At 40.0% G+C, this 26,704-nt stretch overlaps 2 protein-coding genes across 2 annotated transcripts in view; one reads left to right on the top strand and one right to left on the bottom strand.

Moving 5' to 3' along the window:
* ANKAR (ankyrin and armadillo repeat containing) overlaps positions 1-12,657 on the top strand; it is a 30,443-nt gene extending 17,786 nt beyond the window's left edge. The window contains 6 exon segments of the mRNA XM_053471959.1: positions 547-705; positions 1,509-1,626; positions 3,397-3,506; positions 5,263-5,459; positions 7,844-7,890; positions 12,434-12,657. Coding sequence (XP_053327934.1) covers positions 547-705; positions 1,509-1,626; positions 3,397-3,506; positions 5,263-5,459; positions 7,844-7,890; positions 12,434-12,657 — 855 coding nt within the window.
* Positions 12,658-13,340: 683 nt separating this feature from the next.
* Positions 13,341-24,343, bottom strand: OSGEPL1 (O-sialoglycoprotein endopeptidase like 1). The gene is made up of 8 exons (XM_053471855.1): positions 24,308-24,343; positions 20,390-20,596; positions 18,824-19,211; positions 18,363-18,567; positions 17,637-17,785; positions 16,622-16,752; positions 14,541-14,612; positions 13,341-13,927 (listed from the first exon to the last, which is right to left on the bottom strand). The coding sequence occupies exons 2-8, from the start codon at positions 20,587-20,589 to the stop codon at positions 13,846-13,848; spliced, it is 1,227 nt and encodes a 408-aa protein (XP_053327830.1). The 5' UTR covers positions 20,590-20,596; positions 24,308-24,343; the 3' UTR covers positions 13,341-13,845.
* Between the last annotated feature and the right edge of the window lie 2,361 nt (positions 24,344-26,704).

The following is a 26,704-nucleotide window of genomic DNA, read 5'->3' as shown; positions in this document are numbered from 1 at the left end:
GTACCCCTGTTTGAGGGATGAGGAATCACCAGTGAGTACCCTCATACGGATAGCTCCTGCTATCCACAGATCAGTCAAACCACAATTCGTGCAGTAAAGCAAGAACACTTTTATTTCAAACATATAGAACTTATATAGATCCTTAATTCTATCAACATTCCTTTAACAGACGTTCTCAATACACAGAACCCAACCCCAAATCCCATCAGCTCGGGGAGTACACAGGCAAAAACTCACAGGCCCGCAAACATATTCCTACCACCGTTATATTTTGAGAGTTCCAGTAGTTCCTTGTAGTGACAGGTTGGACCTTGTAATGTGGTAGATGTGGGTGAAAAAAAGAGGTTTATGTCAGACAGGTCTCTTTAGAGCTCCATGTATGCTACAAACTAATGTTTAACCGGTACTTTCCTCTACCAGTCAGCATTTGACCATCCATAGCACTATTGTTTAAGAGAAGATATGTGTAGATGATAAAAAATTTTTTTTATTTATGACAACATATTAACATTTTTAGTAAGTAAAAAATCCTATCATTTATTTCAGAATATTTGCTTACGAGCTGGATATGCACTGGCTCTGTTTGCTTACAACAGTAGCTTGCAGCAGTTTTACATTTTGGAGACTGGAGGTATTGAGATTGCAGTCTTCGAACCTTTCTTGGAGTCAAACATTGAGACAGAAAGAGCAATGGCTGCATTTCAGGTATTTAAATTACTGTAATATTTTTCCCTTCATGATGTAAGCCTGATTCTTTTTAACGGATGTAGTGTCTAGTTTCCTCTATGCAATTCAGAATTTACACAACAATAGATAAATAGTCTGGTTACTGGAAGCATTCTCACTAGGTTTTTAAACTCCACACATAGTGTGCATAAAGAGAGATGCACTAAACCGGGACATGGATGCTGATAAACTGTTGCCTGGAAGTAGAGGACTGCAAAAAACTTGCGTGCGGTCTTGCTGGGGTTGCGGGCGGGAGCGTGCGGTCAGGCACTGTACCAGCAGTTCCCGGTAATCCTGCGCAGTCCCGCAAGGCTGCCTTCGCTCTGCTCCCTTGCAGTGTCTCTTCTCTTGCTCCGCCCAGGATAAAAGCGGAGTCACTGATGAATCACGTGAGGGAGGGAGCAACTCGAGGGCAGCCTTGCGGGACTGTGCGGGAAATCTGCAGTTCAGGTAAGGAGGTGGGCGTGATTGGCCACAAATGTGGCGATAGCGGGCGGGATTGACCACAAATGTGGCGGGAGCGGGCGGGAGTGGAACACCCACATTGCAGGAGCGGACGGGATTGGGCAAAAAATCAGCGGGAGCAGGATTAAAAAAGCAATCCCGCGCAGGGCTCTACCTGGAAGGCTTATCCAGCAAAGAGGACAGATGAATGTGAAAATTTAAATGAACATTTTGAAATTGCAACTAATCCTTTCTCACATGAGATGCATGCTCAGTAAGAGATTACTAAAACGGTACTGGTTTTATAATATATTCCTAATGGGTATGTCTTTCTTTAGATTGTTGTATTATCTAGAGCTATTGTGGATGTGGATCAAGTCTGTCTGTCTGCCAGAGGTGTAACAATACTAACAGAGCTCCTCAACTCGGAGAATTCAACCACACTTATTTTAGTGGGTAAGACCATTTTACTCATTTGTGGATTCACATTTCCAGACTCACTTTTCCTCAGATGTTGTGTTTTTGGAAATGGGGTAGATCTTGCTGCCAAACATGCCATTGCCAAGCAATGGACAGACATCAGCACTTTTTTGCAGGAAGTCAGCGAGAGTATGTATTTTATCTAGGAAATGGAAAAATATCACAAACTGTAATACCATGCACAGTTATAAAAAAGTTTGGGCGGCCTGGATTGCTTATACTCTAAAGGTGTTTTATAAACTTCACAAATCCCCTCAGTAATTGTCATTATGTTCCTATGTACTACTTCTTTAAGGTTTTGTATTTCATTTATTACCTTAATTCTTAATAGATATCTGTCTCCTTGTCATCAAAATATATTTCAATAATTCTGCTTATCTGCTGCAAAATTTATATAACATTTTGCCCAAACATATATAATTATATGATGTATGGACCATTTCTATGTATTTTTGCTATGAAAACTTTTTGTGTTTTTCAATTTCTTGAAGAAAAGAATGTAAAAGAAAGATTACATGTAAAATGAAAAAGAAAACAAAAGCTTGACTGATAGGGTTACTCTAGCCTATTGTTCCCAGAGAACGCAGTCTTTAGATGTTTGTAATACCTTTAAATGGGCCAAAATATTCTCATGAGCTTTCAAAACCTCAGATGACCTTTCTTCATATCTGAAAAAATATCTTATGTCTTGACAGATTATGTGACTCTCTACATCTCTCTACATCTACTCTCTACATTTCAATATGTTGAAACAGTGAAAACATCTCCTAAGTGTAAAAACACAAAACAGACATTGTGACAGTGGAGTACATAGGGGAGGTGGTGCCACTTATCAGGGGTGCCACCTATCAGGGGTGTGCCGCAATCGCCCCCCAGGCTAGTCCAAAATTGTTCACACAGACCTGGACCAAGCCGGTCCAGTACTTTGTGAAGAATTTTGGATCAACCCAAGGAACCCGGAAGGCAGTGTGGTCATAGAACGTCGGATTATGTGACTCTATAGTTAACTTTGAGGCTGCTCACACAATGAGTTAGCACCAGAAAGAAATCTGCCGCCGGTGAGGTAAGGGGGAGTGAGAGGGAGTAGGGAAAGTCTCTAAGTATCTCAGCGAACGCAAACAAAAGCAACGTTTCGGCCAAACAAGGCCTTTGTCAAGCTGTTTGGCCGAAACGTTGCTTTTGTTTGCTCTCGCTTAATAAAGTATCATAAAGATTTGAAGATGTTTGGAGTGCTGGGTTTCCTTTTCTTTGTTTGTGTGCTTCCAGAGGGTTTATGCTGTCCCTTTTTTCCTGCTAGCACCCAGGAGTTGAGTGCAAAACCACATTTGTGTGTGAGCATGTATGTATGTGTTTGTGTGTCAGCATGCATATGTATGTGTAAGTGTGTGAGCATGAATGTCTGTGTGGGAGCATGGATGGGAGCATGGATGGGAGCATGTTAGCACTATAGCATGTGTAACTCTATGCAAACGTGAGTGCGCTTGTAAAAATGTGTGCCAGTGCATGTGTGAGTTAGCCAGGCAAGGATCCAGGGCCCGATAGGCAAGTGCCAAAAATACGATACGCCTCGGGGGCCAAATACTTTTAAGTATGCCCCTGCATTGCAATATCATCAAATAAGTAACTTGAGAAGCATGTACTATAATATACTGTTATATTACAGTAATGTAATTTCTGTTAAGTTTGAAAAACATTACAGTAGCATGTACAACAGTGTTTAGTAATGTTTGTATTTGTAACTTACAGGAGAGTTAATTGCCAGTCTGGCTCATACCAGAGCAGGTATTCCGGATGCAATAACTACATTAGGAACTGTGGGGTGTCTTTGTAACCTTTTAAACTCCGAAGAAGAGGAGGTAAGGGACATGTTTTTTGACTGGGCCATTGCAACACCTTGACCGTTTTCTTTTTCAGCCATTCTATTGCTGGTGTGCTTGGGATCGTTGTCTTGCTGCATGACCCCATTTCGGCCATGCGTTAGCTGTCGGACAGGTGGTCTCTAGAATACTTTGGTATACAGAGGAGTTCATGGTTGATCACAGCAAAGTTCCCAGGTCCCGTGGCTGCAAAACAAGCCCAAATCTTCACCCCTCCACCACATTGCTTGACAGTTGGTATGAGGTGTTTGTGCTGAAATGCTGTGTTTTGTTTTTCACCAAACATGGCGCTGTACATTACAGCCAAACATCTCAATTTTGGTCTTGTCTGTCAAAAGGACATTGTTTCAGAAGTCTTGTGGTTTGTTCAGATGTAACTTTGCAAACCTTTTTTTTTTTTTTTAGAGAGAGAACTCCTGGCAAACCTTCCAAACAAACCATACTTGTTCAGTCTTTTTCTAATTGCACAGTCATTAACTTTAAGATATAACATGCTAACTGAGGGTTGTAGAGTCTGAGATGTAACTCTTGAGTTTGTAGCAATTTCTCATTGTACTGTCTGACCTTGGAGTTAATTTGCAGGGATGTCCATTCCTGGGAAGATTGGCAACTTCTTGAATGTTTTCCACCTTTGAATAATCTTTCTCACTGTAGAATGATGGGCTTTAAATTGTTTGGAAATTACCTTATAACCCTTTCCATTTTGTTGGGCAGTAACAGTTGCATCTCTAAGATTATTGCTGACATCTTTCCTTGGCATTGTGTTAACACACACCTGAATGCTCCAGACCAGCAAACTGCTATAACTTTGGCTCTTATAAAAGTGGTCACACTTGTGGATGATCAATTAATCAAGGGCATTTGATTATCAGCACCCGTTTGATACTTAGCATCTTATTTCCCATGGAAGCAGTAAGGGTGTACTTAATTTTTCACACATGGCTTCTCCGTTTTTGCTTTATTTTTGTTGTTCATCTGAGGTTGTATTTACCTAATTTTTAAACCTGCTAAGGAACAGATGATTGTTATGTCCTGATTTGTAAAACCATATAATTTAAAGAGGGTGTACTTTCTTTTTCACATGACTTATATATACATAAAACTTATTATTTAAGTTAACTTTGTAAATAACTTTAAATCTACACATATATCTATGTTCATTAGTGTACTAGTTGAAGCATCTTGGAGACTAGATGAAATTTTGTGGATTATACAAAAAGGCAGGGATCTTAGCGTCACAGTAAAATACGTAAGTACAGCATTGTGAGTGTACAAGTGTGTTGGTGTTGTAAAGGAGAACATTTTTGTTGTTGTTTGTTTTTTGTAAACAAAAGGGACCGTGGTAAGCAAGATGGTCAGTCTCTTATTGTCAATATCTAGTCAGCCTTTCTGCCTGAATAGCCTGTAACTGCACATTGGCACAATGTATGTAAATCTGAAAAGGTCTTCATAGTATAATGAGCAAAAGAATGTTTTCCCTAATCCCTAATATCTTAACAATGGATTGCTTTATTATAGTAAATCACCACAATGTACAAGTTTGTGCTAAATCATGCAATCAGTAGAAGTCAAGCAGGCTAAAAGTCGGTTGTACTGTGATACTACAGATTATTTTCACCAATTTTGATTACAAAAAAAAGGACATGCATTCATGCAGAGCTATAGTAACCATAAGGCACGTTTATGTAGTTTAATGGTTCATCTGTAAACCAAAAAATCCTCTTCCTTTTTCAAGGTCCGTATAGCTTGTTCTAATGCTTTGGGGTATTTAACGTTCAACCGCACTGCATATCGCCATCTTCTTGTGGAATGCAGGAACAGACCCTCATTGTATAACATACTCATTGAAAACATCAGCAAAGATGCGAAAATCTCCAAGCAATTTACAGACGAATTTAAAACACAGAAGCAAATAGGATTGCCCTCTCTTAGGTAAATAATATGTTAATGTATATGCTAAATAACATTGGAAAAAAGTTGTTTAGGACAGTTGTGAGTGTGAGGATGAATAGTTCCATCTAGCAGAATGTAGAAACTATTGTCACAAATTGACAGTAAAGGCTATTGAATAAGTAAAGTGTAACATGATGTGATCAACACAGCAATAACGGGTCAGCAATATTCACTGAGTTAACTAAACATTGTTAAGGGCATTCACATGCCCCCCCAACTGTCCCGATTTTGGCGGGACAGTCCCGATTTGGGGATTTTGTGTGTAAGGGAAGTGTGTGTATATGTGTGTGTAAGGGCAGTGTATGTGTATGTGTGTGTGTAAGGGCGTTGTATGTGTATATATGTGTTTATGTGTGTGTAAAGGAAGGTGTGTGTAAGGGCAGTGTATGTGTATGTGTAAGGGTAGTGTATGTGTATGTGTGTGTGTGTGAGGGCAGTGTATGTGTATATGTGTGTGTAAGGGCAGTGTATGTGTGTAAGGGCAGTGAATGTCTATGTGTGTATGTAAGGGCAGTGTATGTGCATATAAGGGCAGTGTATGTGTATTTATGACCAAGTGTGAGTAAGGGCAGTGTATGTGTATGTGTGTAAGTACAGTGTATGTGTATGTGTGTGTGTGTGTAAGGGCAATGTATGTGTATATGTGTATGTAAGGGCAGTGTATGTGCATGTAAGGGCAGTGTATGTGTATTTATGACCAAGTGTGAGTAAGGGCAGTGTATGTGTATGTGTGTAAGTACAGTGTATGTGTATATGTGTGTGTAAGGGCAATGTATGTGTATATAAGGCAGTGTATGTGTATTTATGAGCAGGTGTGTGTAAGGGCAGTGTATGTGTATGTGTGTAGGTACAGTGTTTGTGTGTGTGTGTGTGTGTGTGTGTAAGGGCAATGTATGTGTATGTGTGTGTAAAGGCAGGTGTGTGTAAGGGCAGTGTATGTGTGTTTATGGGCGGGTGTGTTTAAGGGCAGTGTACGTGTATATGTGTATTTATGGGCAGGTGTGTGCAAAGGCAGTGTGTAAGCAGAGCCGGCCTTAGGCGTTGTGGCGCCCTGTGCGGACTACTCCTCTGGCGCCCCCCCTCACTTCCCCTTCAAACTACCCCCCCTCTGCCCCTTCAAACTACCCCCCCTCTGCCCCTTCAAACTACCCCCCTCTGCCCCTTCAAACTACCCCCCTCTGCCCCTTCAAACTACCCCCCTCTGCCCCTTCAAACTACACCCCCCCTGCCTCTTCAAACTACACCCCCCCTGCCTCTTCAAACTACCCCCCCCTCTGCCTCTTCAAACTACCCCCCCCTCTGCCTCTTCAAACTACCCCCCCCTCTGCCTCTTCAAACTACCCCCCCACCCACTTACCTTGTTGCCGGAGTCCTGCGGTGAGAGCGGGAGGCATCTGTCTTCTCGCTCTGCTGCGGTGCCGGCATTTCATGTTGAGCGCCGGAATAGTCCGGTGCTCAACATGAGATGCCGGCACCGCGACGGAGTCACGGAGAGTAAGGGGCGCTGAGCGGCTGCTGAGAACTTCACGAGCAACCGCTCGGCGCCCCTGCCCGGGACTTAGATTAAAGCATCGTTTTTTTATTGTTTTTTTTTAACTTTATTTAAAAAAACAAAACAAAAAAAAACGATGTTTTAAGTTAAGTCCCGGGCAGGCGCCCCTGCTACCATGGCGTCTTGTGCGGTCGCACAGGTCGCACACCCCTAAGGCCGGTCCTGTGTGTAAGGGTCCTGGGAGGGAGGCTAACACTGGCTGCTGTGGACTACTCTTCCAATGATACTCAGCCAGCATAATGGTGGACACCAGGCTGGCTGAGAATCATAGCTAGCATCTGCAATTTTACTGTTGACTGCACTTCCCATGATGCTGTAGTTAACAGCAGATAATGTGACAAGTGTTAGTTGTGGACTACAACTCCCATGATGCCTAGTCATGGTGGACACCTGGCTGGCTGAGCATCATGAGAATTGTAGTTCACAGCTAACATGTGCAGCTTTATCTGCTCCGCCAGCATCATGGAAGTAGTATGTATGGCTGAGTCTCATGGGAATTCAGTTCAATGTGTTGCTTTTTTTTTTAATATGCTGAAGCATGTTTTAAGTGGCGAAGCGCGACATTGTAAAGTGCAATTGCTTGTATTGGTGATTTTTGAAATGTTGGGAGGTATGCATTCACTAGACTGGCAACTGCAGAGGTATAGTGTTTAGCTTAATATATGGGTAAGGCTCTACCTAAACAGAGCGGTATTTCCTTTTATGTGACTTTAGATTTAATCTGCCAGAATAAATTTTTATGTCATAACTGTTCAATGTTATGTAACTTTGTTATTATTAGCTGTTAACTGCTGGTGTTTGTTTTTTGCAGTCTAGTTGTGAATGGTGGACCACCAGTAAATCCTTCTTCATGGAAAGGTAAAGTAAACATTGAATCTTTTGATTGGCCTGTCTCAACTTAAAACACGCTTAATTTTTTTCAGAACAGTCATGCATAATAAAAAACAAACAAACAATACATTGAAATTTAATTCCAAGGAGGCTCAGCCAGACATACTACTTCCATCATGCTGGCTAAGCATTATGGGAAGTGCAGTTAACAGTAGAAAAAGCTGCAGATGTTAGCTGTGAACTACAATTGCCATGATTCTCAGCCAGCCAGGTGTCCACCATGATGCTGGCTGAGCATCATTGAAAGAGTAGTCCACAGCAGCAGAGATTTTTTATTTTTAATAATAATAATAAAAAGGCTAATGTTCCCAGGACCCTTACACACTGCCTTTACACACACATGCCCATAAACACACATATACACATACACTGCCTTTACACACACATGCCCATAAACACACATATACACATATACTGCCTTTACACACACATGCCCATATACACATACACTGCCTTTACACACACACATGCATATACACACACAACAGCTTACAAACACACAAATACATACACTGCTCTTAAACACACCTGTCCATACACATATACATACATATATACATAAATACCGTATTTCCCCATGTATAAGACGCACCTTAATTTTGGGGCCCGAAATTAGAAAAAATATATATCACATAAAGTTATTGTACTGGCTGCCTGGGCATGAAAGTGATATCATGCTCAGGCAGCTAGTACATGCACATCACTTTCAGCCTCCCTGTGCCCCCTACACATGCATCCATGCTATCACACACACATATATTCATTCATTTACTCCCCCACCCTTACCTGAACTGCAGATCTTCTGGTGCCGCTCGCAGACTTCCGTGGGGGCCGCTGTTTCCCTCTGCGTTGCTCGAACAGGAATACAGCGGAGTCATGTGATGTGATGTACATTCATGTGACTCCACTTGGTTCCTGTGTCGCCTCGACGGAACAAGAGACGCTGCTGAGCAACACAGAGGTAAGCAGCAGGTCCCCTGCAGATGAATATTTCCGGTAAAAAAAAAATGTACCACCACTGTATAAGACACACCCAGTTTTTAGACCCCAAATTTTTCTAAAAAAGGTGCGTCTTATACATGGGGAAATACGGTATACACATACACTGCCCTTGCACCCCTTTCTCCCATCTTACCCTTCTCATGCGCCATCCTGTTGTGGGAGTGTGAGGTCTGTCAATTTGGATCTTGGTTTCTGTGCTCCCTAATCACTATATGCTGGCTATTGATGCAGAGCGTGAGGATGACGTCATATCCAGGCGCTTTGCATCATTTGCCGGCACATAGTGATAAGGGAGCATGGAAGCTGACGTGACAGACCTCGTGTTCCCTACTGTTGAGTCGGTTAGAGGGGGATTGTGATCTCCCCAACCAGTCCTACAGACTGCAGCTGCTCATCGAACGATTGTATGCCCCCTTGCAGCTACGTCCGAGGCGGGTGCCTCTCTTGCTTCTCGTCTCACAGTTCCTACCTCCCTGACAAAGCGGGAAAGAGGTAGGGACCGTTTGGGGGGCATGAAATACTACTAGTGCAGAAAATTGACTCAAGAGGGTTGCATAAGCTTTCCTACTACTTCTAATTTTCAATGGAGGTAACCGGAACCTATGTATCGAGACTGGACAGTGGAAGGACGAACTCAGGTCCCCTTTAATAGCTAGTGATGGGATTCATGTATGCATGGTCATGTGACCGCATTACGCAAGGGAAGCCTGAAATCAGGCCTACTCATGACACAGAGGATGCAGGAAAAACAGATTGTTGTGGTCAGGCACCGCAACGGAGGTAAATTCTGATACTACTAATAGTTAGTGATTCCACTTTTTGTGGTGTGAGCAGAGCCGGCATGCGTGTATGACAAAGCAGTCAGGTGAACCCTGATACATAAGGGGTCAGTTAATTATGCTAGGAAGCCAGAATGAGACATGACCCTCTGCCAGAGGGAAATAACGCTCTATAAGCTATAAAGTTGACCCATTTTCTTGCTCACTACACTCTCAAACAGTGATATGAATTCACAGGGAGGAAATAATATTTATAATCCATCAGATATTGCGGAAGAGTTTACCGCCCAGTACAAAAGTCTTTATAACTTGCTAAGCTTGTCCTAGCGAACAGGTTGGCCTCATTCCTCCTACACTTATTGTGTAATGATCAGATGCAGTTTGACAAAGAATGTAATCACCAGAAAAGCGATTATCAGTAGCTAAATGAAGAATATTAGATATTCTAATTTTCGTTTTATCCTTGGACGCAAAAAAAAGGGGTTGATCGGCTGAGCGAACGAAGTGCTAGGTAAGTTTGGTCTGTCAGCATGTCCTTTGGCCCTGGAGCCCCTAGCGCTAGCAATACGCAACAACCCAGACATTCATGGGTTTGACACTGAGGATTCTGGGTGTACGAAGATCAGTTTGTTAGCAGACGACATTTTATTGACGATTAATGACCCCCTGATCTCTTTACCAAATCTGCATTAAATTCTTAGATGTTTTGGTGACATTTCAAATCATACAATAAATACTGGCAAATCTCAGGCACCGAGAGGAGCTCTACCTGGTTCCCTACTGTGGTTAGGCTTTAAACAGTTATTTAGATATATGCAATTTAAACATTGCTTTTTAACACACTCAAGACTTATGTCAACCAAATCATCTTCCATGTTGGCGAGTCTCTGTGAACAGGCCCCTATATTGTCATATAAAGCCATACCTGTATTCTATGACTGTATTTTGGAGGTGTCATGTCAGCCTAAGCTCCAATAGCTGTTAAAGTGAGAGGCAGATCTAAACAAAAAGTTTCCCCAAGAAGTGTGGGAAAGGATACCTGGCTAATTCAACAAGATGTGCTAACTTTATGGATTTTAGAAGAGGAGATTCTGTTCTGGTGGTATTACACTCCATACAGACTAAACGCTGTGAACCCAACAATATCATACGTATGGTGGAGGAGGTGTGACACCGCACCTGCAGTGCTACATATTTGGTGGTCTTGCCCTAAAATTTGGAAAATTGTGGCAGGATGTATTTGATTTGGTGCCATTTTTTTATGTTGTATACCTCAGGTCTCAGAGTGGGCCCCATTAGGGATTATGGCACATTTTTTCTGAATTTTACAAACTTTTGGGGTACTTGCTTCTTGCAGTTAAAGTCAAAACAAACAGACAAAGACAAAGATTTTCCATTTGTGGAGGAGAAGGGGTGGAAATATATGGGGGGGGGTGTTTCTTTTTATCCATCATTTATTAATTAAAGATGAATTTCAGTGCACTGTAGACATTTATTCTGAATATATATAGATGTGAAATAATAATTAAAAAATCTTTGCTAAGGGTCTGGTGTTATTATGTACACCTGTTCAATTGCTTGTTAACACAAATAGCTAATCAGCCAATCGCATGGCATTTAGGCATGTAGACGTCATAACTTGCTGTTCAAACCGAGCATCAGAAAGGGGACTTAAGTGACTCTGAACGTGGCATGGTTGTTGGTGCAAGACGGGCTGGTCTGAGTGTTTCAGAAACTGCTGATCTACTGGGATTTTCAAACACAACCATCTCTATGGTGTGCACAGATTGGTCAGAAAAAGAGAAAATATCCAGCGAGCAGCAGCTCTGTAGATGAAAATGCATTGTTGATGTCAGAGGTCAGAGGAGAATGGACAGACGACAGAAAGGCAACAGTAACTCAAATAACCACTTGTTACAACCAAGGCATGGAAAATACTATCTCTGAATGCACAACACATCAAACATCAAGCAGATGGGCTACAGCAACAAAATGGAAGACTGGAAGAACGTTGCCTGGTCTGATGAGTCTTGATTACAGCTGCAACATTCAGATGGCAGGGTCAGACTTTGACGTAAACAACATGAAAGCATGGAACCATCCTACCTTGTATCAACGGTTCAGGCTGCTGGTGGTGTAATTGCGTGGGGGACATTTTCTTGGCACACTTTGGGCCCCTTAAAAGAGATAGCCTACCTGAATATTGTTGCTGACCATGTCCATCCCTTGATGACCACAGTGTACCTATCTTCTGATGGCTATTTCCAGCAGGATAATGCACCATGTCACAAAGTTCACATCATCTCAAACTGGTTTCTTGAACATGACAATGAGTTCACTGAACTCCAATGCCCTTCACAGTCACCAGATCTCAATCCAATAGAGCACCTTTGGGATGTGGTGGAACGGGAGATTCGCATCATGTGCAGCCAACAAATCTGCAGCAACAGCGTGATGCCATCATGTCCATATGCAAGGCTGGTACAAGGATTTTTGCCGCCCTAGGCAAAACATAATTTTGCCGCCCCTGGCTTCACCCCCACAAGTGAAAGTCTTTTTTTGACTTCACGATATTCCATGGTCATGATTATGTTATGTTTATGGAAAAAAAATACTTCAATAAACATGAAAAAGTTCTGAACTATAGGAAGTTCTACAAATAAATACATATGTGAATTTTATGAGGGGAAGTAACAATGTGTGTGTATGAATTTTTTGTTTTCATTCAGGCAGACAAAGACATCTTGGAAGCGGAGAGACTAAACAAAGCCACTGGACAGAGCATTTACGATCCAAATCTGCAGCTGTTCACTCATCACAGAAATGCAGGACAGCAGATCCACTTGATCCCATGGGACTAAGTTTATCAGCCTCCCCTATTCTAGCTGTTAGAAGACCAAAGACCGCACATATGGGGAACACAAAACCATTTCAAATGAAAAAGAATGCATAGCCTGGGCATATTAAAAGCCATATGCATGTTACATCAGAGACATGAAACATTCATCGGCAGGAGTAGGAGATACCGCATATTGGAAAATCCTTAAACAGACAGCCTGTGTTTCTGTCACATTTCAGTTTATTCCCAATCCTAATTTCTATCACTATATACAACATTTCATTCAGTTTTTGTTTTGGTGTTAATATACAATTACCTTTTTTTGCTATGTGGGAGGTCTATCATCCTGGTGCTGTTTTTTATTATTGATCTGCCCCTATTGAGTAAAAAAAATATGTACAGATGACCTGCACTTGTAATTTGCATGATATGTTCTTACTGTTCCTTTAGTGGAGACCACTAAATTAATTAATGGTTGTGTTTCCCTGACTTTGAGCAAGTGTACCTAGAAGAATTGATTCTGCTTTGAAGGCAAAGGGTGGTCACACCAAATCTTGATTTGATTTAGATTTTTCTTCTGTTCACCCAGATCGCATTTTGTTAAATTATAAAAACTTGTTTATGTTTTTAAATCAATTTTCACACCTGCCTAAGATTTTTGCACTGTACCTCATAACTCTGAAAAAACTATTAATATTACAATTAACATATCAGTATACTTACTATAATTTACATAGTTGCTGTAAAGTATATAAGTATATCCCTGTATCAGATTTTGTTGTTTTTTCTGTTAAAAAAAAATAAAAAATCCTCAGATTAGTTGAGTTCAGGCTGTTATAACTTGGTGAAAGCTAAAGGGGTTCTTCTACCGCTCTGTAAGACTACAATCTATAGAAAACGGAGTCACATACCAACACAACAAAAATCTGAAGCATTATAAATGTGATCTAAGGTAAGGTACGAGTACAAATTCCTTGCATATACGTATCCTTTTTTAATACTATTTGGGAGGGTTTGTTGAGGCCAATTAAAATGGAATTAACAATTGTCCAGCGACTTTTGCAGCACATGTGGGTACTCCTAACATATGGCACATATGGATAACTAACATCTGGTACGTCTTGCTAATTGGTTAAAAATTGCAATGCTGTGTTAAACATTTATCAAGTTTAGTGTTAAACCAGTATGTGTTTTAGAAGACTACTAGTGTTAGACATCCAAAGTCTTGAAGAAGAGGAGTTGAAATCATTGTAGCTTGTTTAACTTTCCAATACACCCTTGTTGAGAGTGGTAGCAGGACATTTATCCAAGCAGCCGTTTAAGAGACGGTACTTTAATTGCAGCTTTCCTGACACTTTCTGAAATATCAGTTCCGAGAGGAGCTCTGCAATAAAAGAAAAAAGTGTAAGTATCTACCCTGTTAATTTCAACCAGATATTTAATTTATATTCCTTTTAGATTTTGATATTGTGTTTGAATTTTGGTACTATGATTGGATTGTTGATCCTGATCAAAATTAAATTGTAATACGTAATGGCTACTGTGCATTGGTAACGTTATGTACTTGTGTGTGAAGAAACGTGGACTGAATTATATAATGCAGGAACAAAGGAGTCTGCAGTGACATCTGGAAAGCCACATAGCCCCATCTTTCATCCATACAGGGACCATTTTCTAGGCGTTTAAGACATAGAATCAGAAGTGAAAGACAACTTATTAAGTAAAGTGATAACCTGACACTATGAAATGACACTAAACTAAATAAAGTTGAGTAGTGTGATTTAAATGAAACTATTAATGTTTGTCTTTAAATATATAAAAAGTATTGCAGGTGAAGCGTGAACACAGTTGTCATCACAATTGGAAGTCATTTGTTAAAATCTAGTCACAAAACTAGCACATTATTGTTATTAACAGAAGGCTAAATGTATTCACCGGTTATTTCCCATTCGGACCAGAAACAAAAGGTCTAGAACTGAGAATACTGACAATATTACCTTGGTTCATACCGGATGCCATCTATATTATGGAGAATGCCAGCACCAGTGCGTAACCTTTCAACACCGTTCCTGAAAAGAAAATTAGAAAGTTTGACAGAGTAGGGAAATCCAGAGACGTGGTACAGCACATGTGAAATCCTAAATACGCAAATGAAAAGAGGTAATAAGAGAAAAGAGATGCAAATCATAGGAGGAACTAAAAGGGCGGTTAGAGGTGTACTTGGATAAAAGGGTAGAGATGTAGGGGGTGCAATGTTGTTAAGGGCTCTATAGGTCAGGAGTTTGAATTTGATTCCGAAGAGCATTGGGAGCCAACGGATCGATTGGAACAGTGCGGCAGCAGGCGAAGAACTTTGACAAAGGGAAATTAGTCTAGCCACAGTGTGGTATGGATCGAAGCAGTGAAAGGCAGAAGAAGGGGAGGTCAGGTGGTTGAAATAATCCAGAATGTGGTCTGACCTGATTGAGAGGCCACGTTTTATTAATAGTAGGGCTGAAACAACTAAATCGATAAAATCGATAATAATTGATTATGAAAATCGTTGGCAACGAATTTCATCATCGATTAATCGAATCGATTTTTATCGATTATATTAAAGAGGTTTTTTTCAGAGCAAATGCTCTGAAAAACTTCTCTCCTTATAATAATCCGATCTCAAACAGAGATCGGATTATAACACCGGAATCCAGATCCCCCGCAACGCTGCAGGAGACCTGGATTCCCCTCACTGTCGGCCGGTCTCTCACTTCCGTCTCTCCTTCCGTTGCTGACAGGAGGCAGAGTGGAGTATGGGAGGGGGGAGGAGGCAGAGTGGAGTATGGGAGGGGGGAGGAGGCAGAGTGGAGTATGGGAGGGGGAGGAGGCAGAGTGGAGTATGGGAGGGGGAGGAGCCAGAGTGGAGTATGGGAGGGGGAGGGGCCAGAGTTGTATGGGAGAGGGGAGGAGCCAGAGTGGTGTATGGGAGGGGGAGGAGGCAGAGTGGAGTATGGGAGGAGGCAAAGTGGTGTATGGGAGGGGGAGGAGGCAAAGTGGTGTATGGGAGGGGGAGGAGGCAAAGTGGTGTATGGGAGGGGGAGGAGGCAGAGTGGAGTATGGGAGGGGGAGGAGGCAGAGTGGAGTATGGGAGGGGGAGGAGCCAGAGTGGTGTATGGGAGGGGGAGGAGGCAGAGTGGAGTATGGGAGGGGGAGGAGCCAGAGTGGAGTATGGGAGGGGGAGGAGCCAGAGTGGTGCATGGGAGGGGGAGGAGCCAGAGTGGTGTATGGGTGAGTTATAGTGGTGTATGGGGGGTATTATGAATTTCAGGGCATATAGGGGGTATAAGGCATATCGATATTAGGCATATCAGGGGGTCATAAAACATCTGGGGGTAAAAGGTATATCAGGGGGCTCAGTTGTATATCACTGGCATATAAGGAGTATAAGGCATATCAGGGGCACAGTGGCATATCAGGGGACACAGTGGAATCTGGCATATAAGAGGTATAAGGCATATATGGGGGCAGAGTGGCAAGCTGGGAGTCTGATGTGCATAACCGGGGGCAGTTTGGTAAATAAAAAAATTTAAACAAGGCTTTTATTCTCATAGTTTTTATTAAATATGAAAAATAGTTAACATATGAATTAATATTTACTAATAACTTTGTATTAAAACCTAGTTTGAGAAACACCGTGTTTGGGTTCTTGTAGCTTTTATTATTATGTCAGTAAAATAAGAAGGTGAATAGAGAGAGGCCATTGCAATAAAGAGATGAAAGTGTAAATTGTACGTTTTTTATTACATTATTTTAAATTTAAAAAAATTGCATTTTTTTATCCGATTAATCGAAAAAATAATCGGCCAACTAATCGATTATTAAAATAATCGTTAGTTGCAGCCCTAATTAATAGCCGTGTTCTGCCTGGTGTAGCCCACATTGCTTACAATTTAACATTGACTGCCAAGTACAGCACATGTATGTGGAGCTCTAGATAATTAAATTATTAATTATCCTTGTTATTTGGACTAATACTAGCCACACATTTTTACTTTTATATCTAAATACACAAATCTGAAATGCTTAACCCCCCTATACTCACCAGGCAATCATGATGCCATTGTCTGTACAGAGTTTTGGTGGAGGGCACAATAAAGACATATCCAGAGAATCTGTAACACTTTGCAGAACTCTTCGGATGTACCCGTTACTGGCAACCCCTCCTGAAACAACCTGATACAATAAACATCACAGAAAATGTTTCTGAAGTAATTTCAGTTTAACTATATGAAGTATTTTCTACAAACTTAGTTTCAAAGGGATCTCCACAGATATATTATTTTCCAACTACAGTAACCCCCTGCCCTTTAACTATTGGAAAGGACACATAAAAGCATATGGAGGGGGAAATGGCAATACACCTAAATAGTACACTGCAGTTCTTTAACAGCAAATGCCACATGGAGGTCAGTAATTGGCACCCTTAGTAAATCTGAGCAAAGAAGGTTGCAAAAAATTGCCTTTATTGTTTAACCCTTTCATATTTTCTTTAAAAAAATACTCTCTCATCAAACAATTGCAGACACAACACAGGTTTATCCAAAAGAAAAAAAAAGTTAAATATATGTGTATATTGGCACCCTTAAGAATTCATATGAGGAAAATATAAATATAGGTAACACATAGACCAAATTCATCACAATGGAATAGAGCTGCGATGTAGGGCAAAAGGTTGTTTACAAAATGAAAATGGCAAAAGCATTGAAAATGGCAAAAGCCTCTACTCTCATCTAAAAACAAACTCAACAATCTTCAGTTTGCCAGACAAAACTGGAAAGGGATCGGGTTCTATGGTCGGATGAAATCAAATATTTTTAGCAATAAACACGGAGGAATGGTCTCAGATCCCTTGTCATGTATTCTCGAACATCATCAGGCATTATAGGAGGAGACTACCTTGGCAAAGGGAGGTAGCACAAAATATTGACTAAAAGGGTGCCAATATATATTTCTTTTTATTTTTTTTTTGTGTCGGAATTTGTAGATCACACAGGAGGATGATCTTTAATCAAAATGGGTTAAAGAGAGCTTTATAACATATAAATGAGCACACTTACCAAAGTTGGATTTGTAGGAGGTAGCAAACCTTCCTTCTTGCAGAATAATATAGCTCTTTGTGTTCTCTTTGCTATGTGAAGGGCCACCGTGTGCTGTGCCGATGCAGCAATATCAGCAACACAGGACAGAATATGCCCCATTTTTGTACCTGTAATACATGCCACAGACATATATTATAAATATAAATATAAATATATTATAACAGACATATCTCATAAATATATAATTATATGTAGAATGCTGAGCATCTGTACAGTGAAAAATATTTGGTCTTATAATTTATATTAAATATTAAAGTAATAATATGACATCACCTTAAGAAATAGTTACTGTGTGTTTTCATATCATCTACTTTCACTGCACATTAATCCTTGCGTTATATTATATCACTGGCTTTTAGGACATGTTTACACAGCACGTGTATGCCCTTATTGGTCACTTGGTGGCATTTGAAATTTTCGTACAATGTTTTTAAACTGAATTTAAAAAATCATGGAACATCAGGTTTGACAAGTGTGATCTTAAAATTGCAACAACATAACATGTTCCGTGGCAGACATCATAAGTTATAACAATTAAAAATACCTCAAATAACTACTAAATAATTTTTAAGAAAGGCAAAGGATGCTGATCAGAATTGCACTTTATACATCACTTATCTTTCAGATGTGACTTCTAAAAGAGGTAAATTAACATGCATCACTAACACAAGGGATCACATATACCTTCCTCGGCTTCCTTTTTTTGGATAACTTGATTAATGTGATTGCGTAATCCAGCAAAAGAGAAATTGCAGTCCTGCTGCTGTGACATTGGGACTGTAAAATGAATGTGTGTCCGATTCCCGTACTGAGCTAAGTGCTCTATACCTTGTCCACCACTCATAGAGGCACATTCAGGATGGTGTATCAGTGACAGCCTCCGGGCAACCTAGAGTATAGAGTCATTATTAGGAGACATATCCCTGATGCGTGCAATCAAGTGTCATTTGTATAAAGGCAGTCTTTGATGCTTAAAGGTAGCAATAAGACTCATATTTTTCCACTATATGAAATGGATATTTTGTGGTGCCTCCCCCCCTACAAATTACACAACACAGATCACAAGCGTGTGTTACAATATGACATATTGCGTAACTATTTAGCCAAAACACCCCCTATGACAGGGAAAAGATTAATATAATTACCTTATCTAAAGTCTCCCCTGGCGCTTCATCCAAGGATTGTCCAAGCAGTAGAAAGTCTGATACGTTATTAGCTACGGCCAAGATGCAATGGCCTCCAGATATTAGGAGCACTAAGAATGGAAACTCCACAGGGTGTAATAATCTCACAGTCAGTGCATGTGCCTCCATATGATGGATAGGTATGAAAGGTTTGGAATATTCATTCACCATTTTTAAGCTGTAGGAAAGACCCACTCCAAGGCTCAGTGCCATCCCTGGCTTTACTGTGGTGGCCACTGCAGACAGTTCATGAGGAGAAACCCCACTAGACAAGAGCGCCTCATTAACAACTCTATCAATATTGTCCTTATGGAGCTTTTGAGCCACAGGAGGAATAATACCACCAGTTCTGTAAACAACGCAATATATGGAATGTGAAAAAAGGTGAGATGATGAAATTTTTCTACTATTTGATACTAAAAGGAAAAAAAATGAACCACAGGCATAACAAAGGGAGAAATACATTTATATCTAATATTAAAAGAATAGTAATAATAACAGTGATGGATAACATATTAAATAATAAGAAAACTAAAAAAAAATCACTTATATTTAGTAAAATAAATTATACCCGTAGCTACCATTCTCTAGCAAAATATATTTCACAAAAACCACACACACAAGCTGTTAACAGTGCTAGTTTTATTTGTTTTTTAAAAAAAAGAAAGTATAGATGTATTATTTGTAGCATCTATGTTACTTTATTTTTGTGTTGAAAATATTTTGATTGACCACTTTTCTGAAATGTGTTAAAGTAATACTTGAAAATGTTTATAATTTGTTTTTTTCTGTTTATCAGCTACTATTTTTATGAACTATCACTACACTGAATATTGCTACTGAGCTCTAGTGAATCATGTTCTGTTTTACATTCTTATATTTAACATACACATAAGATAATGTTTACATTTGCAAGAAATCACAAAATATGATACTTTCTTATGGCCTTATGCTAGAAATTTCCTGTAATTTGTGCCACCAGTGGGTTTACAATATAATTATTTTAATGCCACTCATAAAGTAACAGTATTCCTACTGAATATTTGTTTCATCAGCAATAAATACAGATTCCCACCTCCTCCATTGTCAATAATTTCTCAACACTGACTGGCTGCTTGAAGCAGCCAATCAGAGGCAGGGAAGCATTCCCCCTTGAATCAATGCACATGCTTTCTGCGCACACACAGTGGTTATACTACACTTAGAAAAGATCCTGTATTTGGATTGAAACGTTGCCACGTGGTGGAATAAACATGTCAATTCACTGAGTGCAGCATTATATCATTTTATTATTATACCCCCGTCTGGAGGGTTCAAGGCCAGATCTTCAGCGGACTGGTGTTAAGTATACGATGTCTATCTGTCCATAAGCGAAAACTACAGGTATGTCATAATCATTCTTAAAACTGTCCGCATAAGAAAAAGCACCATTTCTCTCTCGCAAAAAAAAGTTTGCATGGAGATGCTGTATTCTGTTGTAACAGTAAAGGGGTTATTGAGCATTTTATTCCATTCACATTTACTTACTTTAGGTGAACGTCTTTCTGAGAATGAAGGGCTTCCCCAAGTATTTTACCATTTTCATCTACAACAGCAGCGCCGGTGTCATCACAGCTTGTTTCTATTCCCAGAATCAGTCGGGGATGTGTTACCACGGAGTGGAAAGAGACTCTTCTTCTACCAAAAGCCAAAGCAAACTTGCGCACATTATAAAAACATCTTGCCATCCTTACCCTGGGGAGGAGATACAATTTCAAAAGCATATAGAGATAAATGTCAGTGTTTTTTTATTCAGAAGCATAGACTTTGATGGCAGATAAGAACCGTTCTGCCCATCTAGTCTGCCCACTTTTCCTGCTATAAAGACTGAAACTATAGCCATATGGCTTTCACATGCAGCGGAGGCTGTTCCATGTATCTACCATCCTCTCAGTAAAGTAAAAACTTCCTTATATTACATGTAAACCTCTGACTTTCTAATCTTAGAATCTTGTTCTAGAATTTATTTTCCTTTCGTCCAGCACATTGTTAAATCAATGATATGCATTTAAAATGTTGTCACATCCTCTCTGTATCTCCTCTCCTCCAGGCTCAAAATATTGAGGTCTTTCTTGATAATAATAATAATATATAATAAATATATTGCTTAATGAAATTAGTTGTGGGATCTAAACTAGCTGTATATAAGAACGACCCTGCAACTAATAAATCTATTAGTGCTCCCTATTCTCATGCGTCTCACTACTTACACAGGTGGCTTTGTCAGGGAAACTAAAAAAAACAAAAACTCAAAAAGTATATAAGGAAAGTTATGTTTCATTATGTGGCAATGGTGAGTATACAAAACACCGTGTATAACCAGTTGATGGCAGCACCACCAGCCATCCCAGGCTTAATAACTAAAGACTGTAAACATTCGATACAAAACAGACAACTATTTACCATGTGAGGCTTGACAGAAAAACACAATGATTTAAAATGCAATCAGTGCAAAAAGTAAAGCATTTTAATCTCTGCTTCCTTATCTGTGTACCTGGGAACTGTCTGACACTGGGTTTCAGAGTTTTTGCCCCAATTTCAGGTCCTCAGGTTGAAGGAGTGGATTCTCAGGGTCAGGTAGCTTTTGCTACCAGTATGTTATAGTTAATATCCCTGCTTGAATGCAGGTGACTCAATTAAATGTAATAAAATAATCACAAGTCAAGGTTTCCGCTTGGTTAACGCATTTGCTGTGTAGCTACATAGACTCTTCATGATGGGCTATTCAAGGGTTAATATTTCAAGAGTCCCAGGGTCAGCTCATTTAGAAAGTTCCCAGGTATGTCTATCTGTCAACAAGATTTTGTGCACAACGTGCTAATTTTCTAACCTGTTAGGTAAAATATTAACATGCTTTGTGTATACATAGTATTGAGAGAAACCAATAAATGGAAAATCAAGAAATTCAATGGACTGCTGGATTTCTCATCACGGCAGCGTAACCACAGCGGCGATCAGGCCCAAACCCCACTCAGGAGCCAGGTTATAATCTCATAGCCCAGTGCCTTACTCACACACATCTTACAGACCATCATGGCGGAGGATACAAAACAAAGACTTGTATAGTATAGATTGTATAGATTTTAACCCCTTAATGACAAAGCCCGTACATGTACGGGCTCAAAATACATTGTTTTCAATGGGTTTAGGGACCGCCCATTGTCCTTAAGGGGTTAAAGTTTCTCTACATGGCCATCAGAGACTCATCCTGGAGCCCCCTATAGTCAGACATAGAGAAATAGCAGCCCCAACGCATCTAGCTATGCAACGTATGGTGAAGTCACATGAAAATATGCTTATAGTTTATCTGTAATTAGATTACACAGTTTGACCTAACGTACAGTCAGTGGATTTTGAAGCTGTTGCTAATTTTGGTGTGCTGAAATGATACCTCCGTTATAAACATTGCCGGTGAATCACTTTCTAACAAATGATAGAAGAATTTTATTTCATATCACACCGAGAATTAGATTCATCATTTAATAAAAACATGACATAAAGACATGTAAGCAATCTATCTCAGTGTGTGTTAGCGGATGCAGTAACCACTGAAAATAACTTTGGTACACAAAAACCTTATCTATTACCCAACTTCTGCAGCACGGGTTTTGTAACGTTTCCAACACAGGCAGCAAACGTATTAAAGCGAGGAAAGAAAGAAGCTGACGTGTCCCATCTGCTTTTCATTTGTTTATCTGCTCTGGATGGTAAATAATACAAACCAACAGTCCAATCAATCAAAGAATCCTGGAAGACTAAGTTATTAAAGGTGACAAACTATTGATTGTAAGTATTGTGTAAGGATCTAAAAATACAAAACATATTTGCTAGAGGAAGTTAGAGAGAGCGAGTTCAGCTACGCAAAACTTTTTATATTTGAAAGACTCCATAAAGATACATAATAAAATAAACTAAATTGTATTAATAAGAGATTTGAAGGGGGCGTATGAACTGTAACAAGCACAGAGCAAGCAATAACTGATGGGATGCAAGCAAAATGGTGTTACAAAAGCGTAACTTGCCCCAGACCACTATGTAGCATACCTCCTCCTCCTCCATTTGGATCCAAAAGCCCTTAATCACAAAAATGTGTACAGAAACAGAAGGAAATGTCTTCAGAAATTAAATTGTGTAAGTAAAATGCATGTTTATTGTCGCTCTGTGCGCGTATGCCCATCAATTTTGTGTTTCATTTTCTTCTGCATCATTTTTAATCACAGAGAAGGCCATGGTGGAACCCCTGAAGATTCATTTTTCCTGGTGAGGGAGGTGTGGTAGCCTTTGGGCTACCCCCTCTCTCTAATGACAGTTCCAGTTGTCCTTCTCCGCAAGAAGATCTGGCCCTCCTGCAGGCATTTTAGCTGAGGAGGAAAGGAGTCACATATCCCTTCAGGGACTGCGACCGCCGAAGACAAAGATTGGGGGATCTGGTGTTTGCCGCAGGCCCTTACAAGACACCAGCTCTTCTTCTACAATGAAGCACTGGCCTCTGAGCTTCAATAATAATAATAAAAACCCGTCAAGACGTCACAAATGACATAAAAAGTCTCAGTAAAGCCCCGCCCACAGGAGCGCGTTCACTGCCATGGAAATAATGGACAGCCTTCCTAGCAACAGTCAGTAAAACGGCTGTGCTTTGGTTAGGTTTGCGGGGGGAATAAGCTCTCATTGGGCCGGGTAACAGGACAAGGAGGTTTTAAAAATAAAACAGGGAGCAGCAGAAACAAAGTAGTAAGTGCGACGACAAACTATGTAAACAGCAAAGAAAGCGAGGTTGATACCTTTTACAGAAAAGTCACATAAGATTTGGAGACCTCAGAGGTCTCTTTTTCGGGCTGTATACTAGTGTAATAAACAACACATTTGTGGACGTACAGAAGTGTAAATTAAGTACCCAAGCATGTGGTGGTATTTTATTATAATTTAAGCAGATGAAGCTGTATATAGTTATTATAGTAACTACTGCAAGACGCATCCCGTTTAGTACATGTCGGTGATATAATAGATAACGATGGGGTGTGCAGAATACACTGTGACAGTTATTGGTGATAGTATATCAACATAATACATAGCAGGCAGGTGATATATGCTGGCACACGAGTAACACCTAGTGTACCAAACAGCAGAATAAGTGGCCCTAAGTAACTGTGAGGGAAGAAACAAGTTTCAGCATCCAAAACGGCGGTAAATTTGCTTTGAAGTGTTTATCGGTAACGAGACATTACACGACTTCACAATGAACCGGAGGGTCTGTAATTCTGACGTCTCGGGCATACGAATGTGTATTGCTAGACATTAAACAGCGTTAATTCATGCATTATTACGTCATCTGATAATCCACCCGTACTAACAAAATATAACGTCTTCAAAGAAAAAAACCACCGACTTCTCTCCTCATGTACTCACTTCAAGGACACTTCTTCCTGTTTCGGTATAGCGCTACAATTCTAGGTCTCGGTTATCGATAAAGTGATAGGCTGAGAATATTGTCATGTAAAATCTCAGGCTTACCATTGGTTCTTATTCTTGGGTGTTGCGTCGCCATGCCGCCGTAGGTAGGTGTGACTTTCCCAGTATCACATCCAATCAGACAGCAGTGTAGTAAAGACCTACACCGATATAAATATGGGTTGTGTAGCCGTTTAGCTGTGCGTATGTGCGGGCTCGCATTCGTAACTGACTTATTTTAGAGTGCAATATAACGAAATAATTTACTAAAGATGTGACGCAATTGGCTGCTCAGTTTGCCCACATTCATACCTCCGTTTCCAAAAGGGACGGTTTAGGACTTAAATCCCTCTGTGTCTCTTTCCTATTTCTGAGGCGCTCAGAATGTGTGCTGAGCTGGGAATGTGTGTGTCACAGAGTTGTATGGCCCTAAAACCCACACGAATGTGCATAGCAACAGTCTGATAAAATACATTTTGTGAATACAATATTTTCTTCGCAAACTCACATATGTACGTATGTGTGATTGAGCAAGTGTGACAGTGTATGTGTTAGCATGAGTGTGTAGGCATGTAGAGTGTGCCTGTAAGTGTGAGAATATGTGTGCCAGTGTGTATGTTAGTTGCTGGTGGGAGGGCAAGGGGCACTTGGGGCTACTTGACTTTACCTGCCAGCAGTGGCAGCTGGTAGGTAATTCCAATGGGGGTTCACAATATATAAATTTTGAAAATGAAAGGTACATTTACGACTTAATTTACTTGTTAAAATACATTTCCCTAAATTAACGCTAAAGATCCCATTAACCGTAACTGCCCCTAAATTAACCCTAAAGACCCCATCAACCATAACTGCCCCTAAATTAACCCTAAACATCCCATCAACCACAACTGCCCCTAAATTAACCCTAAACACCCCATCAACCATAACTTCCCCTAAATTAACCCTAAAGACCTCATTAACCATAACTGCCCCTAAATAAACCCTAAATACCCCATTAACCATAACTGCCTCTAAATTAACCCCCACCTCCCCTAACTTTCAGCAGCCAAAATATTAATTTTATGCTTACTGTTAGATGAGTTGCTGAGCAGTGTGAATGATATAAGGGAAAGGGCGGGGCCAATCACCAGTGTGACCGCAGGGATGGGCTGGGAAGCAGAAAAGGGTGGGCCAGTCGTCAGTGTGACTGCAGGGAGGGATTGGGGAGTAGTAACTGCTGTAAGTGACATTGAGTGATCCAAAGAATCGGATCTGAACTTCATCGCACAGACACCCCCGTCCCCTGCAGAGCATTTGCTCTGATAAAACCCTCATCTTATAATCTATAAAATGTTCAAGGTCCAACAGAAGATGGAGTCAAAGCACAGAGACATTTAAAGTTTAATACATTTAAAGGTAATCGGGGGTATTATAAACTGTTTGCATCGTACTGGATTATTTTAACGGTTTTTTCTCCTTCTCTGAATTATGTCATTTTAAACCCAACACGATAAAGGCTTTTAATTTAAGTTTAATTTCTTTATGTTTTTATAGCTTTTCCCTCCTTCTTCCAAGTCAGACTGTGAAACCCAGCAAGTCTCATAAACATTAGTTGGTTATTTTAAATGAACCAAATATCTATCTATCTATCTATCTATCTATCTATCTATCTATCTATCTATCTATCTATCTATCTATCTATCTATCTATCTATATGTATATATATATATATATATATATATATATACATATATATATATATATATATATATATATACATATAGATATAGATAGATATTCTACTTTTATTTGTAGAATATCGTGACTGATCTAACTATTATTCAGATACGATTTGGAAATGTATATTATTTTTCTGTAAGCAATGATTATACAGACATTATCTCCTTATATAGATGTGGTATTTTTGATGGGTTTTAATATTTGGTAAACTGAAAATATTAATGAAACATCGAAATTATTTTTTTAACTTGAAATCTTTCCTTAGGAGATCTGGAAGTAAAAACCGGAAAACTTTCCGATGGTGTTGTCCTTAACGTGGTATATGGAATGGTCGGAGTGACCGCGACCCTGCACGTCATTTATTCCAGCATCATGATATTCTATGTCATTCTTCAAAAAAAGAGATCCTCTGAGCCAATATCTGTTTAAGCGGACAAAGAAGAGCGCTGCCCGTGTCATGATGAGAGGTGGTCGGACTGCAGAAATCGAATGTCCGAAAAATCAATCAAATCCTTTTTTTTTTCTTTCTAATTTGACTTTATCGCTTGATTTCGCCTGTGACCTCGGATATCATTCATTCTCAGGACGCACGACAGGCAGCTGTACCCCTGCAGGCGCATCAGACACAAGGTTTAC

Source organism: Spea bombifrons, chromosome 7 (genome assembly GCF_027358695.1).
Source record: "Spea bombifrons isolate aSpeBom1 chromosome 7, aSpeBom1.2.pri, whole genome shotgun sequence".
Taxonomy (NCBI): domain Eukaryota; kingdom Metazoa; phylum Chordata; class Amphibia; order Anura; family Pelobatidae; genus Spea; species Spea bombifrons.
This window is presented reverse-complemented; position numbering and strand designations above follow the sequence as displayed.